Here is a 20,491-nt window from a genome sequence, read left to right on the forward strand (position 1 = left end):
TGGTAGCAACCACAGTGAATCCAGGTTCAGACAGGTGAATGAAAAGAAATTCATATAACAAAAGATCTTTCTACGTCTCCCCTTGGCTTTTCCTTCTGTACCTTGATCTCTGTCACTCGGTGCCCATGTTTTGCCCCCTTAGATCTAACTTTCCTGGAACTGCTCATCTGCTTTAAATCCTTTAAATATTCATTCCTCTTAACTTTCTTTAAAGACTTCCTTGTAGATGATCATCTTTTGGTTTGACCTCTTTCCTAACCTCATGTATTCTTTTTTTACCTCCCCTGCCTTTTTGATCTTTTTCACCCTGCTCCTTAATCTCTTTCTCTTCCCCTTTCCATCCTGGTTGGGATAAAACTGGAGCACAGACTGTGTTTGCTGTGCAGGTGAGTTGTCAGCCCAACACTGTCGGAAGCGGGGAATCTGTTGTTGCTTCCTGCAGACCCATCTGAGCACCAGAAAAAAACGCAAAAAATAATCTTTCAAATGCTAGTTGTTGCTTCAGCAGTTCTCGTTTCAGATTAAGTAAAAATAAATGCGTGTACAAATGAAGAAAGCTGCTGCACACTACAGCATGGGTCCGGCTAGTCCTGCCACCTCTCTGCAATTTCAGGATCGGCTTTTTCTATCTGATATTTCCTTCAAGAGGGAGAACCAACTTCATTTATCAGGCAGGATTCTTTGGTATTGAGACTGAGTAAGGGGCTGGTGTGGATGGGACTGGGCTCTGGGTGATGGGCAGGAGCATGCGGGTCTCCTGTGGCAGGGCTGGCTGAGGTGGGCTGCTCTGGGCTGGTGGTGCTCCACGAAGGGAGGATGTGGTGCCTCGGGCAGGCACTTTGGGACTGCTACTGTGTGCTCACCAGAGACTGATCTTGAGTGGTGGCTCAGACTGATGTTGGGTGGCACTGGGAGGGTGCAGGATCCTGCAGGAGGGACTGGGGTCGGGGAGGATTTGTGGCTTGGAGCTCCCTGTGGCACTGCCTGGCGCTGGTGCTCCACTCAGGTTTTGCGGGGTGCCTTTCCTCCATACCACGTCAGATGAGATGAATGCAAATATGAAGCTGATTTTGTCTATCATTGGTAGCCTGAACACTCGTGGCTTCCTATCCAACGCTGACCATTAGCATCATCCAGCTTTTGCAGTCAGAGCCAGTGCTTTTAACAGTGCCTTTTGTGTTCACTTACTGAAAAACGGGGTCTGTTTCACAGGAAACTTGTTTACACCTGCCACACTTGTCATCTTCAATCTTCCTTTGCCCCTTTCACTGGAGCTGCAGTAGCTGAAACTGCAGAATGTCCTTTCATTCCCCAGCATCCTCGGCGTGGGACGTGACTCCAGGAGAGCAGCTGGGAGAGGATGCAGGGTGTGAGACCACTTAGAAATGTTAGCCAGATGCGGACAGCTCAAGGAGGAGATGATACAGTTTAGCTTTGGAAAGACTCAAGTGCCAAGGGGTTATTATTTCTACTCTGCTTTTTGAGCGCTTCATTTTAGGGTTTACAAAACAGCCCTTGGACTACACGTACAGATGCACTAAAGCAACTCAGCAGCTACGGGAGAGTCCCCTCTCCGTTACCGTTAGCAGGGGGTCGATAGCACTCGCTGCAGGGTTTGCCAGGCTCGTGCTTTCAGCCTTTCTGGGGGGTAAATGGTGATCTCCTTATTGAGCTGAGGAGTTGGGCATTTTCAGACCACTAAAACCACAAGTGGCTTTTTGGGGGTGACCCATGCGGTGGGTGAAGTGGGTTCACGCTGCAGCAGAGGAATGCAGGGAAGCCAGGGCGAGGGGAGGTGCTAGGACAGGAGGATTTGCAAAGCTGCTGTTGCGTTGTGCTCAGCCTGCTCTCTGGTGGTAGCTGCTGTAGCAGAGATGACCTTTGATAAAACGTGAAGCGCTTGGTTTGATTTGGATAGTTGTGGTTGCTCAGCTTCTTACAGCTACAGTTTGTAGCAGAGTCGTTAACTCAGCTGCTCTTGCTTTTGTTCCCTTACCCCTGGTGCAAAATTCACAGGTTAAAAATCAAATTACAGCAGCTTCAGGACGAGAACGGCCAACAAAGCCTGCTTCCCAGCAGCTCTCCCCCCGTGCAGGTTCTACAGTGTCTGATAAGGGCTGAGCTTTATTGCTCTTTTCTTTTAGATGGGGGAGACTAGTAGGAGAGCAGAGAGAAGAGGCACCTGCTGGCACGAAACACAGGAGAAATAAACATCTTTGGGATCTTCAGTCAAATTTGGCTGAAAACAGCCAGCAGGTTCCAAAACTCTTGCCAGGATTGAGATACAGAGAGGCACTTGATTGTGATCTCTTACTGCCTCAGGTGGGCTGGAGCCCACAGCATCCAGGGCAGGAGGAGAGCTGCGGCGGAGGTGGAGCATCGCTGCCGTGCCCTGGTCTGCGCTGGTGAACGTGGGGATGCTCTTTATTTAGATCAGCTGGTGGCAACATGCAAACGGTTTGGCTTTTTTGTGCGAAGCTGTCGTGAGGAAGGAAGTGCTTGGTGAGTCGTTCAAAGGAGGCAAGGCCAGTCATGCTTGTAGAGAGCCTGGGAGAGAAAGTTGTGATGAGTCCTTCTGCTTTCCAGTCCTGAAAATAGCTGAGGGATGTTTGCTGTCACAGTAGTGGTATGTTGGATGATTTTACCTGGGAAGAAAGGAAGAATGGGAGAAATGGGCTTGGAGAAGATGGTTGGGACCGTGTCCTGTCTTTGCTGACATCCTGCTAGTAAAAGGTCAGCCCCATTAATGTTTTCTAGATAAACTGTCAGTGTGTTGGATACATCTTCCAGCAGTATTTGGTTGCTGCATTTCATATCAGGATTTGTTTTAACAATACCTGAGAGATGTAACAGTCATCCATGTGGTTCCTTTGTGCTGGAGACATTCTCAGGACTTGAAGTGCCTGTAGGACACAGCGTGCAGGTGTGACCGTTTGCTGTTGAGGATGGAGCTCGCTGGTGAGGCCTTTCTGTTGTATGGGACCTAATCAGGCAGCTTTGAGACTTCAGAACAAGCAGGCACCCTCTGTTTTAATCTAGTTTCCATCCCTTTGACGGTGGAGGTGGGACACCATTTTAGCATTTTCTGTAACTCCATATCTGTATTTCTTGTGGCGAGTAAAGTATTCATTTCACCCAGGAACATGACACGTGCTTTGTCTGAATCTCCCAGCATTTATGACTAATATTTAAAGGCAATTTAAGCAGATTTGGGGTTCTTTTTTCCTATGTGAATTGCTGTGGTCTAGTCAAGACAACTTTTAGTAGCAGCAACCACATGGAAGTATTCCAGAGGTTAAGAGTTGACAGCAAATGAGCCAGGGATTATAATTTAAAAGCAGGGAAATCCTTTGTGCGTGGTGAAAACTAAGGAATAAAAACTCATGGTATAATGCACCTGTCAGTATTAGATGCAAATGACAGATAATGTATCTTGCAGTGCAAGACGTTTGGATTGTGTGTATTTCACCGAGCACGGGAGCAATTCCTTCTGTTCCGTAGAAGCTGAGGTTTTTGTTCGGTTGGTACTGATGCTCTTTTAGAAGGCTTTTACCTCTCTGCTTCCTGAGGTCTGACATGGAAGAGAAAAGCTTCAATAGGCACCAGCTGCTCAATGGGCCCTGTCTTTTTAGAGCATTGCTCGCTTTTCTCCGTTCCCAATTAAAACGTGTGTTAAACTTGGCTTTTGTTTGAAGCAGCCAGCGCTGTGGTATTTAATGTAAAAGGAATGTGCTCCTCACCTCTTCTTTCTCTTTTGTTGCAGGGTCAGCATTCTTCAGGGGAGGACATGGAAATCTCTGATGACGAGACCAACCCTGCACCCATCACCAGTGCAGAATGTGCCAAAACCATCGTGGTGAACTCCTCCGTCAGCAACACGGCTGTGATGGCCCCGTCGATCCCCCCCATGCCACCACCAGGATTCCCTCCTCTTCCTCCTCCTCCTCCTCCGCCTCCACAGCCAGGCTTCCCGATGCCTCCGCCGCTACCTCCGCCACCTCCACCAACTCACCCTGCCGTCACTGTCCCCCCGCCTCCGCTCCCTGCCCCACCTGGGGTCCCTCCGCCTCATATCTTGCCTCCGCTTCCTCCGTTCCATCCTGGCATGTTCCCTGTCATGCAAGTGGATATGATAAGTGTCTTGGGCAACCAGTGGGGTGGCATGCCGATGTCCTTCCAGATGCAAACTCAGATGCTGAGCCGCATGATGCAGGCACAAAACACATACCAGTATCCGCCTTTTATGACAGGCCGGATGCAGTTTGTGAATCTTCCACCCTACCGCCCTTTCTCGATGGGAGCAGCTCTTGGTCGTGGACAGCAGTGGCCACCACTGCCCAAGTTTGACCCCTCGGTTCCACCACCGGGTTATGAGCCGAAGAAGGAAGATCCCCACAAAGCCACCGTGGATGGAGTCCTCTTGGTCATAGTGAAGGAACTAAAGGCTATCATGAAAAGGGACCTGAACCGGAAGATGGTTGAAGTGGTGGCGTTTCGGGCATTTGATGACTGGTGGGACAAGAAGGAACGTCTGGCAAAGGTAGGCTTTCCCATACTCTGTGCTGGATCCCAGGGAGAACTGTTCTTAGTGCTTGTGGCCAGGGCATGGGTAAGCAGAGATCTGGAACTGACTTTAAAAAAAACCCACAACTAAAACAGAAGCAAAAAATAAAGCTATGGAATAGCTTTGCTGTGAGAAACACCGTTGCTTGAGGCTGCTGAAATTAAATGGGAGGCATGCACGTTTCTGTCCCTCAACTGCCTCCGTGCCTCCCCACGGGGCTGGTCTTCATGCCGAGGCAGGCAGCAGGAGTGTGTGCTGGGAGCAGCAGCCCTCAGCCTGCAAATACCTGGGAGGTGCTCCGTCACTACAGCGCCTGCCTTGGGACAGCTTAGCACCTGGGTGTTAAACCTGGCTTATTTCCATGGCGTCACTCCGCATATGCAGGCATTTCATGCTGCTTTGCCAGCAGAAGAAACACAGGCTGGGAATTGTAGTCCTTCCTAGTCATTGATGGAGGTGCCCTGTGAAGAGTTATTTCTGAACATGTGTGGAGCTATAACTGCCCAGCTGGGAGCGAGCTGCTGCTCTGTCTCACACCATCCCGCTGATTGAATGTGGGCCAGAGGAAGAAGCGTTTCATTCTCAGTGTCATCCCTCTGCTTTGGGGTGGATCTCCTCCTCCTCGTCCCCTCCAGCTTTGGGGCCACCTCAGAGCAGCCCTTTCTGTTGCCCAAGCCGGCCTGCCTGGCTGCTCCACTCATCTGGGCAGGGTGCACCAGACATGCTGGGGCATGATCCAGGAGGGATCTGAGCACAAGCTGCTTTTCCAGCTGTGGTTCGGAGGGCTGTAATGTCCTTACGCAGGCGGCTCTGAGGAAGGGCATCGCTGCAGCCGCTGCTAACCCAGGGCAGGGTCACGCACTAGGTGTCCTCCTGAGTGTCACCGTAGCCCCATAGTGTGTGTTTGCAGACTTTCCCTGCAGACTTTCAGTTAAAGCTGAAGTCCACCGAGCAGTAGTTGTAGGACAAGGCTAGCTGCTCCTACAGACGAGCACGTACGCATGGGAGAGTCCTCTCCACGGTGCTCCTTTCAGGAAGGCTTTCAAGAACACCCCAAAATGCCTTATGCCCCCAAAGTCAAGGGTTATTCACTTTCCCTTGCAATCTCCTTTCCCTTTTCCCTCTCAGTGCAGTAGTTCCAGGGCCTGAAATTTGGAAAGTTTAGCTGATCAGGTTTTTTTTGGTGGTCTGTGGCACTGCTGGCTGCCTCCAGGAAGGGGTTTGCAGGAGGAAATGGCTGTGTTATCAGGAGATGAATGTACAGGGGCTTCTCATGTCTAAGAGGAGGCTAAACTTTAGCTCCAAAAACTAAAGTCAGATGCAACAGGAGTGTTTGAAACCACCAAGCTGCTATTTTGTATGATGAGATCTGTGGGTATTTCCAGTTCTCTGCCCTCCTCCCGCCTCCCCAGCGCTTGTACGCAGCAGCAATTAACTCAAAAGCTGAACATTGGCCAAATACACGAGGAGTTCCAGGGATTAGTTAAGAAAACAGCTTTGCATGAATCGTCTGATCCTTTCTCAGCCAATTTAAAGTCTACCTCAGCCAGCGAACAGCTCTGGTCTGGTATGTGGTGAATTTGTCTCTACCAAAAAAAAGCTATAGAAAGGTTCATGCAAACCTCAAAATTAGTATTACAGTGAATTACTGTAAAAAATGACAAACCAAAACCAACACCACAACCTGCAGATACATCTTCTGTTCCAGTTTTCAGAGCAGTATCTTCACCACCTGCTTTTGTAAGCCAGTTGCGGGTTAACTCTAGCGCCCGGGAGAGCTCCTTGGCTTTGCAGAGGTTGGTAATGCTGCTGCTTAAGAGCTGGTTTATGATGGTGTGATTTGCTCTGGCACAGAGCTGGCTGGCATGATGTGTGGCGAGAAACCTGGTCCCTCTCCTCCTCACTAATGCTCAGAGCTTCTGCCTCCTACCAGCGAGCGTGTGCTGACAGTTTGGGAGGAGGGCCGTGAGTTTCCAGGGCAGTGAAGGAAACAAATCCTGCAAATAGTTGCAAAAGCAGCACCTGAAGTACCCGAGAAATTGTTTTAAACCAGACATCTGCAGTGAAGAAGCAGAAGCAAGTTGAGGCAGGTCTACAGTGGCTGCTCGGGCTCTTTTATATCCCGAGCTATGGTTGGATTTAGCACGTTCCTCCCTCACCTGGAATTTGCAACCCACCTTGGGAAGGGAAACAGACTGTACCGCAGCAGCTTGCCACAGTCTTTGCCACAGGTGATGTTGGGTGTGAGCAGCCTAATTGAAAACATGAAAGTGTTGCATGGAATAACACTTGTGCTTTCTGTCCAGGAACAGAAATGCCAGAACCATTACTGCTTCAGGGCACTGCCTGGAGAAGCCTCTGCCAGGCCGTGAGTTACTGTCGCGTGCAGAAAAATCACACAGAGTTCAGAGCCTCCTTTCTGCCAGGAGTGGGCACCCCCTGACATTGGTGCAGGACGGGATTCCTTCTCAGTCATAAGCTGCCTGCTTTTGCCACAGGAAAACAAAATAGAAGTATTCTGCTTAAACTGTACCTTCCTATTGCTGGTATCTTTATGCACGTGTGAGGATGAACCATCTGGGCTCCTTGGTGGCTGCTGAAGGTCAGTTCCCCATGTACTTTGCCAGCACACTGATTTTTCTAGAATTGACCAAGACCTTCAGGCACTGTTTGAGCTGAAATGACCCTCCTAAACAGGCCCTGCTTCCCCATTTTCTGCCTCCTAATGGTTTTAATTGGAGCTCCTCATGTTTTTCCTTACTGATTGACAGTAGTGAAAGAAATTATGTTATTTTCAGAGGTTTGGAGGTATAAATAAGACAACATATGTGCTTGTTTACATCTTCTTTTTTTTTCTTTAGAAATAAACGAGGCAGATTTGTAGGGAGCGATGATATCTTTTCATATCTCCTATCCTTGGACCATCAGCTGCAGCAGCCCTCCTGTCATCTCACAGGGGAGATCAAAGCTCATCTTGGAGGAGCAGGAGCTCCACCATATGCCAGTTCCTACAGTAGATGTGTCCCTCTTTGGTCAGAGGCTTTGCAGGTCCACTGTCTCCCTGACCTTCCCCAAGCGTAACAGCAGGAAGCCTTGTGGGTTTTTTTTTTCCCCTGACTGACCAACAATGTTCAAGTTTAGTAGGACAGCAAATACTATCTACACAATGATGCTGGCAGCCCCTGAACCTTCAATGATGCACAAGAAGGCAACATGCTTGTCACCTCCTCTGCCTCAGTTTCTCTCTTTTCTCTCTGTTTTTTGGTCGCTATATTCCATCAAAGGAATTGACTTGGGCAGTTGATTGACTGCCAAGAAATATCATGCCATAGGTAGAAGGTGGAAAAGCTCAAGGGAAAGGCTGGTGTCCTAGGTCAGGCAGGATGGGGTGAAAGCTGCTGAGGAGCATGTTGCTAGGGAAGGCAGCATGTACCATGGACCTCGTCTGCCTGAGCTAGGGGAATGCTTTTCCCTGTTCCTTAATCTAGTGATGTGTGTAGGTTTGAAAGCCTGAGTGAGACACATTAAGCAGAGTGCCAGGAATAACCAGCCATCCCTGGCCACGGAGTGCTGCTACTTGGATTCTCTGCTTGATATTCCCATTTGTCTTGTCCCTTATTAGCAAGAGAGCTGAGCTTACGCTTCCTCTTCAGTGATTACAGCCAGCTTTGGCAAATTAGCTCTCTTAATGTCTGTGAGAGAAACCGACTTTCAGACGGTGTTACGCCACTGGCTGATGCGAGTGAACATCATCGCCCGTGCCCTTTGCTCAAGAAGAGCGTGGCATGCCGCCGTGCGTGATGCTCTCCCTGGCTCATCCGCCTCTCCAAGGCTGCAGAGGTTTGAACTCCTGCTCTTCCTTCACACCTCAGCTCTGGTGAACAGGGGTTTGTTGTGGCTGAGCAGAGATGAAGCTGTGTGTTTAGGTACCAGAGTTTTGTAGACCCTTAGTGGTCCTGTTTCCCAGGACTGGAGTCTTCTGACAGTTTTTGTGGACTTGGGCTCTGGTTGCTAAGTGAACACGGGGGTGTGTGTGATTTTTGACTCACTATATTTTGCCTGACACTAAAAAGAAGAAAGGTCCTCCCAACTAGAAGGTCTGAAGTTGCTTTCAATTATGTGGGTAAGCAAATGAAGGTAGATAACACTGCGTTAGGGTAACTTGCCTAAAGCACGCTTATTTCTAGGAGGTATATGTGTAGCTCTGTTTCTCATGTAGGTGTGACCAGACCAGAGGAGCTCCTGCAGCGTTTGAGAGTTCAGGAGTGGTGGTGTATGAGGGTGGTGGCGTATCCCAGCTCCATGGCTTCCCCTCAGAGTTCAGGACACTTGTAGAGTAGCTGCTCCTTGGCACTTGGTAGCTTCTGCCTGGGTGGAGGAATGTGTTCCCTCGGGCTTTGAGTCCTGGGTTCATGTTTGCACCTTTTCTTCCCCTTTCATCTCTCCTTTTTACGGCCTTTGCTTCTCGTATCTGTGTTGGATTCTGGCCATTCTGAAGGTGGTCACTGTCGTCCCCACATCAGGCACTGGAGAGACCTGGAATGAGCCATGGGGACTAATGGGTCTATTAATTTCCCTTGTCCTCTCTTGTGAAGTCCTTTGGCCTATGTTAAGCTGCATGTGAAGGAAATTGAGATCATGTTTTATAACAGTGGAGAACACAGGAGTGTCTGCTTTGCCACCTGACAGTGTGATGGCTCCAAATGCAAGATCACTTAGAGTCCCATGCTAAGCCACCACTCTGGGAGTCCCAGCAGGTTTGTCTCCAGCAGTTTTAGTGCCCTGTGCAGAGCAAATAACTTCTTAAAATGCAAAGGGGAGAAGGCTTCTCAGAGATGGAAAGGTCTCATTATCAAGAAGAGCTGTTGCACCTTCTCCCTTTCAAGTGTGTGTGGCCACATGGTGCATCTTCAGATGCCTTTGCCTTCAGAGGAACTGATGCCTGGGCAAGGCAGTGATATTTCACAAACCTCTGCTGTCGCAATGGTTTCCAGAGTTTGTGTCTCCTCAGGAAGCTTTCCCTCTCAAGTGTGCTTTCTCCGTTGCAGGCGTCTCTCACTCCAGTGAAGTCTGGAGGAGAACTGGACGAAAAACCAAAGCCGAAGGATCGAATCGCGTCTTGTCTTTTGGAGAACTGGAACAAAGGAGAAGGCCTGGGATATGAGGGAATCGGCTTGGGCATTGGGTTACGAGGGGCCATCCGGTTGCCATCCTTCAAGGTAAAAACAAAGACCTCTTCATTATGCTAACATTCCCTAAAGGAGCATTAGGAGGACAGGCCTCTCTAGGTTTGTGCCCCAAAGCCCTGCAGGCTGGTTAGCCACCCTGTGTTCACTTACGGGGATGCTTCTGACAGTACAGTGTAAGAGCAAGGATCCTCTTTCCCAGCCTTAGCTTTTCATCTACAACTCGTGTGAATTGTCTGTAAAGGATCTCCCTGCTCTGCAAGGTAAATGGGACGTTTGCCTGTGTTTAGGACACGGCGTTTCAGCATGGTTGTAAAAATATGCTTATGCTCCTAGTGCTTCACACAGTTATTTCTTTGCTTAGAGTGTCTTGCAGTTTGGCAGCTGAGTCTCACCTGAAGTTTGGTTAAAAGTGTTCTCTGCCTCATGTGAGTTTACAGAATCAGGCTTGCAAGCATAGGGTCACCTGTTTTAAAGAGTTATTTGCATAAAAAATGAAAAGTATCTTAGAGAAAGTGGGGTGGGGAGTGGTGAGGGAGGGTAGAGGGCTTCCCTAAAATTCTGGTTTTGAATGCACCAAAGGTGCAAATAAAGGTTTGGGATGAGAGATTCTGCAGTCTTCGTTTAGAATAAAACTTGCTTTGAGGTTATTTAAGATGCCGTAGGCTCAGGCTCTCTTTCTGTTCTGCTACATCTCGGACACATGCATTTGTCAAGAGTTTTCTCTGTCAGCTTCAAAGTACCTGGTGATGACATGCACCATGCTGGTACCCAGAGTGTTTTGATGCAAATTGAAGGGGTAGAATTTCATTCACAGTGCAATTCTATTTGCAAGCAAATAAAGGGATCAAGAGCGGGGGAAGTGGCCCTTGGTTTCTGGGTGTAAGTCACCATGGCAAAGTGAAGCAGTAGCAATTTGCTTAAGAAGTTGATTTCTGCTGTTTCTAAACTTTTAGAAATGCTAATTGTGTCTTTTGTTCAGGTGAAAAGAAAGGAGCCACCTGAAGCTGCCTCAGCAGGAGATCAGAAGAGAATCCGGCCTTCTACTTCTGTCGATGATGAAGATGAAGGTTTGCAAAGCACATTTGTTTGAAACACAAGAGCAGATGCAAACCACATGCAAGCTGAATTCTTTTAAACTTCACAGCAGTGTGCTCAATTACAGTTAGACACAGAGTCAAGGATCTGAGCCAAAACCCTGCTTCTCAAAACTCTGATCAGCTGGGAGATGTCTCCTCTGGATTCAGTTATCTGAAATTCACTGATGGGAAATTTAAGACCCACATTTTATGAATAACTCATAACCTATTTTAGTTCTGCTGATGCAGAGCTGGTCACCCAGTAGAGGGAGCTCAGATGAGTTCATGGACTGTTCCAGGGGCGTGCTTGCAACTCGCTTGGTACATTGTGGGAGAAAGCACGTACGAGGCAGTTTGCCCTGCATTTGACTTTAAAAACAAAACAAAGTTATTTGCCAGAAAAATCTATTTGAAAATATATTGACATTTTTTCCTGGAAGCAGAGAAGAATAGAGATAAGACAAAGCTTTGAATACCCTTTGTTTTGCCTAAAAAAGTGTATTCAAGTTAGTTGTGCCATAAAGTTGATTCAGACTAACAAGTGGTTTTGAAGCCAAAGTACAGAAGCAGGGTTTTGTAAACCTTAAATAAAACAGAAAGGTGTTAAATTCAGCTTACCTGTTCTGATCTCAGCCACGCCGTGTCTCCTGCCTGCTCTGCCTGTAGCTTGTCAGCTCTGGCCATCCACATTTTGCCATCCTTGGCGTTTCAACACCCTGAATCCAGCTTCACCCTCAATGGCACTGTGAAATAGCAAGCCCTGTGAGCCTGGGGCTGCACACCACATGGACACGTTGCTCCTAACTTTGATCTTCCCAAAGAAAAAATTTCCATGATGTGGTCAACTCTTTCCCCCCTTGCAAGGTGTTTGATGGCAATTTCCTTCTTGTTTTTACTCACCAGAGTCGGAGAGGGACAGGGATGCTTCTGATACAACATCTGACCTGTCAAAGAAGGATGCAGAAGCAGTGGGGCTGAGGCGACGACCAGCAAGGCCGCTGGAGCTTGACAGCGAGGGTGAAGAGGGAGATGAGACGTCAGGGAAAGAGGAAGAGTCCTCCTCAGAGAAGGAAGAAGAGCAGGAGGAAGAGGGAGGCTTGGTGAAGGCAGCACCTGGCAAGGTGTGTTGGTTTGTGATCGCAGTGTTGAATGTTACATGTCATTAAAAGGAGGCACAGTAATTCCAGATGCCAAAGTTACCTTCTCTAGAAGATAAGTGCTCCTGTTAGGGTCTGTCCTAAGAGAACCTCTGGAAGGTTATTCCCTCTTCAGGTTCTCCGACAAGTGTCCCTGAGAGTTGCTGGTGGTTACTAAAGTGACAGCCAGGTCTCAGAGTCAGACACTGTTCATTTTTGGCAATGCTTTCTTGCAAAGGAGGAAGAGGAGGATGATGAGGATGAAGACGATGATGAGGATGAAGACGATGATGAGGATGAAGATGAGGATGAAGATGATGAGGAAGAGGAGACAGGCATAGACACGAGTGACAAGGAGGAGGAGCAGGACTCCGAGGAGGGTAAGCAGATCCAGTGGAAGCAGCAGGTGTAGCCTTGAGGTCAGGTGTGCTCCCCCTTTGCACTTGTGAGCTGGTGTTTTTATTTGTGCACCTTTTTTCGCTGAAGGGTGGTTTTATACAAGATAATGCGTACAGGTATTTTTAATTGTTACCTGCGAGGCTTCCGTGATCCCTCAGTCTGTGGGTCCCTTTGCAGTAGCTCTCCAGGCCCTGAGTGATCTCAGCCCAACTTGACAGAGGGGCAGAGGTCTTCAAGCCAGCTAAGTTTGTGCTTGTGTTATGAAACGCGTGGCTGAGAGGCAAAGGGACCAGATTTGAAACAGGAGTAATTTAGCCACTAATAACTTTCTGTCCTATCAGTCAGTTCCTGCTGTGGAAGGTGGTAGCTTCCACATTTTAAAGCTGTGTGTGAAGGCAGCAGAAAGTCTTAGTACAACTCCAGTAAAGAGGTGATCCACCAAGAGACCCACGTGGGCAGAGTGCCAGGCAGTGCCAGCTCTGCTGCTCCTGGAACTGCCTGTTGTATGGTGATTGTTGTAAGCATCCAAATACATGGATTATAAGTCTCTGCAAAAACATAAATTGGGAAGCGACTCCTTCAAACCCACACACTGCTGTTGATGCTGTTTCCATGCTGTTACAGTGTGGAAGTGATATTTGTAGACGCTGATTGTTTAATGAAGTCAGAAAGCAGAACTAATGGTAATTTGTTCTTGTAGATGTAGCAAGTCCTTCATCTTCCAAGGCTGAAGTTGAATCATCCGATGAAAGCGAGGACTCCTCTGAATTCGAGTCGAGTTCAGACTCAGATGATGAGGATGATGATGATGAGGAGGAAGAGGAGGAAGAAGAGGAGGAGGAAGAGGTGGCTGAAGATCAAGACAGAGAAGCCATGGTTGCTGAGACAGAGCATGAACCTGCTGGTCATGAGCTTCCTGATGATGAGAGGGAGACTATTTTGGAGCTGTATCCTGTGGATGACTACATGGATGCAACAGGCTTGGGACTCGCAGAGCCAGCTTTGGCAGTGAAAGATGAAGGCATGGAAGAAATCAAGGCAGGGGAAAGTGAATGTGGTGAAGTCCCAGAGGCATCTATTGCTGCTGAAACACTGAAACACTTGGTTATGGAAAGAGACCAGGAGACAAAGCTTGCACTGTCTCCCATCTGTAGGCAAGGTACGCCCTTTCATGTGGTGTGGCATTTTTTACCACATTTCCAAGCACAGTATTCTCACAGCATCCAATATGTTTGGTTTTGTATTTCCCTTGTTCTCTTTCTTCCTGCAGTCTTGGCTCTAGGCTAGGGGTTATCTCCACAGTGAAAGAGGTCTGTGCTGAACTTTCCTTCCTAGTAAGGAGCTCTACACAAGCCATCTGCTACTAAAAATACGGTGGTTATTGTATCCAGAACCTTATCCTGGGCCAGTTTAGTTAGTGTGCTACAGGAACTGAACAGTTGTCATCATCTGAGGGTGACTGATTGGATGGTGTGGTGGCTGAAGCTCAAGATAGAAAAGCCATGGCTGCTAAAACAGAACAGGAACCTGTGCTTAATGAGTCACTACTGGCTCTTTTTTGTTTTAATACTGAAGCAGTATGTGACAGGGAAGCTATATGGGGCAGGTGAGTGGAGTCTGAGAATCATATCTGGTTCCTGATATTATTGTTTGTGGTTTTTTTTTTACTTAGTCATTTCAAATGAGTGATACTCCCTGGTTTTCTGGAAGAAGTAAATTTTCTTCATTCAATACAGAGTTATATTTAACCCAAGGAGATTAGAAACCTTTTACTAAAACAGGAGTGAGATGCATAAAGGTTGACAAATCCTGCAGCTAGGAGGGAATTAGAAAGTTAAAAACAGGAACCAACAGGGAAAGCACATTTAGTGTAGCCTGCAGTGTGAGCCTTGGGCAGGACTGGCGTCTGAGGACTGGGCAGTATTTTGCCACTTGGAGAGATGGAAATCCAGTCCCTGCACAGGCTCTCACTCCTTGGCTGCCATAAAATCTGAAAGCCCTGAAGAGGTAAGAGGTTAAACTGGGCAGGGCAAAGAAAAACCTGTTTTGGACAGATCCTTTCTAGAACAGGTCAGTGTGCAGAAAGGACGTAAATTTGGGGAGACCTTGAGCACCTTGACGTGAGGAATGAGCTTCACTGGTAAGCTGAGCAAACAAACTCAGGCTGCAGCATTCTTCTTGTGCAGCCCAGCCTGGTCGTATGGGAGCTACAGGGATCAGACCCTTCTCCAGCGACTCTGGTTTGTTCAGCACAAATGGGGAACGCTTCCCTTCCAACTCTCCAGGCATTTTCACCTCCTTTTGCTCTCCCACTTGAAAATGTTATTTTGAGCTGCCTAACAAGATTCACTGTTGATTGCTTTTGGCCCTGGCCCTAAGGGGGTAAATAAACTCCAGACAAATGAGCCTGCTGCAGAGACAGCAGCATATAAATTGCCTCATTGATACCATCCGAGTGTCTCATTACAAGGGCTTCCCATTTCCTTCATGTGTTGTTCAGGAGCATGACACTCCTCCCTTCACTGCCTCCTCCTTGGAGAGCTGAGGGTGCTTCTTGGCCTTGCAATTAGTTTACCTTCCCACATTAGAAAAGCTGATAGCTTGGGGCTCTGACAGCTCTCCGCCGAAGTCCTCACCCCGCAGTCTGCTAATTCTTTTTATGTCTGTACAAAAGGTGGTCAGGGGTTTTGAAAGCAGAAAACCTTCGTTCTGGCCTGTGTTGTAGCTAATCCTCAAATTAATCGTGCGTTGTTTTTATGGTCCATTAGGGATGTCTGTGGTAGCGTCTAATTACTCCACACTCTGTGCCTCCAAAATGTAAAGCTTTGGAGTTTTTAAAGCCTCCCAGTGGAACTGAGCTGTTCTGTAATTGCAGCATCTTAAACATGCCTCTACTGGCAAGTGGCGAGTAACCGAGGTGAAGCAAAGCTCCTGATTCTCCTGTCTTTTCCCCCTTTCAGAGGAAGAGTCTGAACCTGCTGCCATGCTGGAGCCAGAGGTACAGGAAGGTCCAAAGCCTGAATCTCAAGATGAGGAGGAGGCACTCTGTCTCTCGACTCCGGTGGGAGTCTTCGGAGAACCTCTGCCCAGTAAAAGCAGCTTCTTTGGCAAGTCTGATGACAGCAGCTTAGAAGCTCGTGTTAAAACAAAACTACCCTCAGCAGCGGAGGAGGACGAGCGGCTGCCTCGCACGCCTGGACGGGAGGTGATGATCCATTCAGAGACTAATACTCTTTTGCTTCCAGCCCACAAGGTGCCATCCTCCATGCTTCCCTTACCATCGACTCCCGGTAAAGAAGAATCTTTAGTCCCTCCAGAAAAGTTCCCTGAACAATTAATGGTGACCAAAACATCCGTGGAAGAGGAGATTCCTAGGACTCCTGGGCGGGACATTTTGGCCAAGTCTTCACACCCCCTTGGGAAGTCACAGAGCACGGACACTGTTCCAGCCACGCCAGGAAGCGATGCTCCCCTCACGGGAAGCAGCTTGACCCTCAGTTCCCCTCAAGTCCCAGGGAGCCCCTTTTCCTACCCATCCCAATCTCCTGGCATTAACAGTGGCATTCCTCGGACTCCTGGGAGAGATTTCAATTTCACGCCTACTTTCCCAGAGGCTGGTGCTACCATTCCTTGCCTTCTGTCTGGCAAGAAACAGTCAGAGGATGAGCTAGATGAGAAACCCTTTAAAGAGCCTCTTGGTGCTTCCCTTACGATGAGCATGAACAGTGTTCCTTCCCCTATCCCCTTTGCCAGCCCCCCACAAGCAGATTTCCACACAGACATGGGTTTGCCACCTGATGAGCCAATATCTGTAGCAGCCCTGTCATGCATGCATGGAGATGGAAGAATGCCCATTGAGGAATGCAAGGCAGAAGTAAAATCTGTTTTGCTCTCACCAGAAGTGCCCACTGGTGCTTCTATTCTTCCTCCCCCACCGCCACCTTCTGTTCTTCCCAAAAGGAGGCCAGGTCGGCCAAAACGGTCACCACCTTCTGTCCTTTCCTTGGATGTGTACTCGGGCAAAACCATAGAACCTCCTCCTGTGCCAGTGGCCTTGATGGAAAGTGCTGTGGGCAAAGAGCTGTTGAGTGGACATCCTGATGCTTTCTATGGACTGAAAGACCCTGAAGCTGTCACTCTGGACTTCAGGAATGACGGTTTCCACGAGAAAATAGCAGCTGAGACAGTTGCAGAGAAACTGCCATTTAAGGAACTGGAGAATCAGTGGAATGAAGACTTCAAGGAAGAAGACGCTCACGCGAAACCTAAAAGACAGTGGCGAAGGCAGAAGAAGACACCTGAGGACCTCCCAGTGATTCCTTCCCCTGAGTATTCCCCACCCCGGCCTCAGTTCAGGCCACGCTCCGAGTTTGAGGAGATGACCATTTTGTATGATATTTGGAATGGAGGCATAGATGAGGAAGATATCAAATTCATGTGTATCACGTATGACCGCTTGTTACAGCAGGACAATGGTATGGACTGGCTCAATGACACCCTGTGGGTATTCCATCCTTATATCCTTTCTTACCGATCCTCTGCCTTACACAACACACGTAAGATGCACTAGGTGGTCGTTGTAGGTAGGACTTCCAATGCAAAAGACTAAGTTTGTTGGTGGAAGAAGCATTCGTTTACTAGAATAGCAATTGCTTATATCAGCAGGGAATTTTAGACTGTTTATTCCCTGAAGCTGCAATACAAAACTACTGCAGAAGTGGCTGTTCTTGCTGCCTTTTCAATCTAAGACTGCAGGGAAAATGTGTGCACCTCTTCTGGGGAGATTTCCTTGCTAGTTCGTGAAGCTTCTGTCTGCATTTCAACCAGACTTCTTTCAGCTTGCCTGTGGAATTCCTGGTTTGCACGTACAGGGCTTTAACTTGGGGCTAAAACTTGCTGTAAAAATAATCTCACCATCTGTGCATACATTGATGAGTTAGTGGTGCTCGCAGCTTTAACTTGCTTTGAGTTTGAAATGCTGGTAAAAGCGGTGGTTTCTAAGGGGCACATCAGGGACGGCCGCGAGCCCAGGCTGGGTGAGGGAATGTTGCAGTGTACAACTACCTGAAGGGAGGTTGTAGTGAAGTGGGAGTTGGCCTCTTCTCCTGGGCAACCAGCGATAGGACAAGAGGACACAGCCTCAAGCTTGGCTAGCGGAGGGTCAGGTTGGACATTAGGAAGCATTTCTTCTCAGCAAGGGTCATTAGCCATTGGAAGGGGCTGCCCAGGGAGGTGGTGGAGTCACCATCTCTGGAGGGGTTTAAGACAAGACTGGCCATGGCACTTAGTGCCCTGGTCTAGTTGACAGGGTGGTGTCAGGGCAATGGTTGGACTCGATGATCGCAGAGGGCTCTTCCAACCTGGTTGATTCTGTGATTCTGTGCTGCCAGTGCCGCAGTCGGGAGCGCACGTAGCACTGGCTGGTGCTGGTGGAGCAGAGTCTGTCCCCGTCCCCTCCCTCCCTACCCGTGGTCTGGTGATCAGCAGCGTAGGCTGTAGCTTTGCATCTTTGGGAGTGTTTTTGGGACACACAAGCTGTCTCAGGACAAGGCTCTGCATGTGTACAGCCATCAGGAGTGATCTCCAGAACCTAAAAGGCTGTTCTCATAACCTAAGAACTCTCTAGTAATGTTTTTAGGAAGGGTATACGGATTTATATTTTAAAGAAGACAAATGTACCACCTTGTGGGTTGCTAGAGATTGTGTGGAGTTAAAATATCTCATCCCTTACTCCCTGCAAGACACAAAAGCAAAACCAAAGAAGCCCAACCCACTTAAAGCAGTCAGTGATATGGTGCTAATAAGAAGCCAGTGGAGCTCAGTGCTGAGCTGGGCGTTTTTATCCTTTCTTTCTCTGCATCTTAAAAGGGCAACATGTGAGATTAAATTCATAATTTTCTGCCTTTTCACACCAGTGCAATAGTCCTGAAATAGACATATTTAATTGCTTAAAGGAAATACTCTTTGGTTCTGTGATAGGATGAGGGGGAACGGTTTTAAACTGAAAGAGGGGAGATTTAAATTAGATATTAGGAAGAAATTCTTTGCTGTGAGGGTGGTGAGACCCTGGCCCAGGTTGCCCAGAGAAGCTGTGGCTGCCCCCTCCCTGGCAGTGTTCAAGGCCAGGTTGGATGGGGCTTGGAGCAACCTGGTCTGGTGGAAGGTGTCCCTGCCTGTGGCAGCGGGGTGAAACTGGATGATCTTTAGGGTCCCTTCCAACCCAAACCATTCTATGATCTCTGAAAGGATGATGAAATGCATCTTCCCCAGGAATTCTCAGTCTGTGTCTGCCCTGTTTGGAGAAGCAGTTCCAAAACCAAACCAGTTTCAAGGTGGGAATAATTGGCCCTGCAGTGGTGGGGGACCACAGAGCGGGACAGCTGAGGGCAGGGCTGGCCTGTGACCGTGCGCTTAAATGTGTTTGCGTTTGACAACTTACGTAGTGGAAATACTTGAAATCTGTTTCCCTGTTGATAAGGATTATTGTAAGAGCAGATTTGCAGTCACTTTTTAAACCATTTAAAAATCATCTGCAGCCAGTTGCCCGTTCATCCTGTGCTACACTGCGTGATAGGTGTGAAAGCACTGCAGGGTCCAGCTGCTTCGCAGCAAGCTCACACCTCAGCACTCTGATATCAAGGCCATCACTTCTTGCTTTTTATGGTCCCTCTGCTTCAATTTTCTGGCGTTAAGGATATGTTGTGACTCACAGGGAGCGTTTTTGGGTAGGTCTTAATTGTTGCAGGCCTCATGGCTGCGTTTTTGGGGTGAGCTGCCTGTAGTACAGCTCCGCTGTCCTTCCAGAAGCCAAAGAACTGAGGGTGCCTTCTGCCTGCTCAGTGCAGTGAGTCCTTGCCACACCAGCTGCAGGTTTTCTTGACTGATCAGGACAGTGGGGTTTGAAGCATCTGCACAAGATCTTACCCTTCCCATCAGAGTCTGAAGGAGCTGACTGACCGAGGCCGGTGAGAGCAGTGGCTCTCTCCAAGCCCTTTGGGCTGAGGAGTGTCTCTTGCCCATCTGGGCTGCTTCTAGCCCTAGTCGGTGGGGATGATTCCTGCTGGGAGATCAGTGCGGTGTCTTCAGGGCTTGGGGTGGCTGCAGGGAGTTTCTGGAGGTAGAACAAAAGCATGTCACTCAAAACAGAGAAAATGGTCCTTCCAGATGGCTGGGCAGCTGCTGTCTGAGTACGTAGTGGGTGCTGTGGGGAAATTCTTTCTCAAACAGGTTTCTCTTGACAGCTTAACCTTTTTATGTTTAAATTTTCATTACCTCTTAACTTTAGTTTCCCAAACCATGCAGCCGAGAAGGAAAGACTGTGCTTGGTTTTCCTGTAGGCATGTGGGCTTCGGTGATGTTTATTTTTCAATAGTATTGTTATTTTTAGCAACCCCCCCCCAAACCTTCCTAATTTTCCAAGCTCCTGGTGTTAGCTCCATGTAGCTGTAGCAAGTTTTGTCTGATATCCACTGGTGGCTGTGTTTCTCCTTAACTTCTTCTCACCTACTAGTTTTTCTACCCCCAAGAAAAAGAAGCGGGACGATGGGATGCGGGAGCATGTGACGGGCTGTGCACGAAGCGAAGGCTATTACAAAATTGATAAGAAGGACAAACTTAAATACCTCAACAATAGCCGAGCTTTTGCGGAGGAGCCTCCAGCTGACACACAGGTGAGGACGTGGCCTCCGCTGGCTGCCGAGGTGTGAATGGGATTTGGTTTTATACGGTGTCACACACAGTGGATGCTTCCTGCCTTTTGGCAAGGAGGGAGGTGAAGCTGTCACTATGCCTGTGTCGAGTTGGTCGTCCGGGAGCTGCTAGAGCGGCGTTAGTGTTTGATGTGGGGTGTTTTAAGAGGCCCCCATGTTCTGCAGTGATGTGTTGTTGCACAAGGGATTGTTCACAGGGAGGCTGCAGGGTGTTGGGTCCATCGTGTCAGCTTTGATCACCCATTTGTCCTCTCAGGGTATGAGCATCCCTGCCCAACCTCACGCTTCCACCCGGGCTGGCTCCGAGAGACGGTCAGAGCAACGCAGGCTCCTCTCCTCCTTCACTGGTAGCTGTGACAGTGATCTGCTCAAGTTCAACCAACTCAAGGTAGGACACCCTGTGGATTGCTGCTTTGCA

At 48.5% G+C, this 20,491-nt stretch overlaps 1 protein-coding gene across 1 annotated transcript in view; it reads left to right on the forward strand.

Annotated features, from left to right (window-relative positions):
* SETD1B (SET domain containing 1B, histone lysine methyltransferase) overlaps window positions 1-20,491 on the forward strand; it is a 55,007-nt gene that overhangs the window by 27,543 nt on the left and 6,973 nt on the right. The window contains exons 7-15 of the mRNA XM_068412580.1: window positions 3,764-4,540; window positions 9,613-9,783; window positions 10,733-10,820; window positions 11,733-11,950; window positions 12,204-12,345; window positions 13,065-13,523; window positions 15,325-16,881; window positions 19,868-20,034; window positions 20,330-20,461. Of these exons, the coding sequence (XP_068268681.1) occupies window positions 3,764-4,540; window positions 9,613-9,783; window positions 10,733-10,820; window positions 11,733-11,950; window positions 12,204-12,345; window positions 13,065-13,523; window positions 15,325-16,881; window positions 19,868-20,034; window positions 20,330-20,461 (3,711 nt within the window). The remainder of the gene's footprint in view (window positions 1-3,763; window positions 4,541-9,612; window positions 9,784-10,732; window positions 10,821-11,732; window positions 11,951-12,203; window positions 12,346-13,064; window positions 13,524-15,324; window positions 16,882-19,867; window positions 20,035-20,329; window positions 20,462-20,491) is intronic.

This window comes from Nyctibius grandis, chromosome 14 (assembly GCF_013368605.1).
Source record: "Nyctibius grandis isolate bNycGra1 chromosome 14, bNycGra1.pri, whole genome shotgun sequence".
Lineage (NCBI taxonomy): Eukaryota > Metazoa > Chordata > Aves > Nyctibiiformes > Nyctibiidae > Nyctibius > Nyctibius grandis.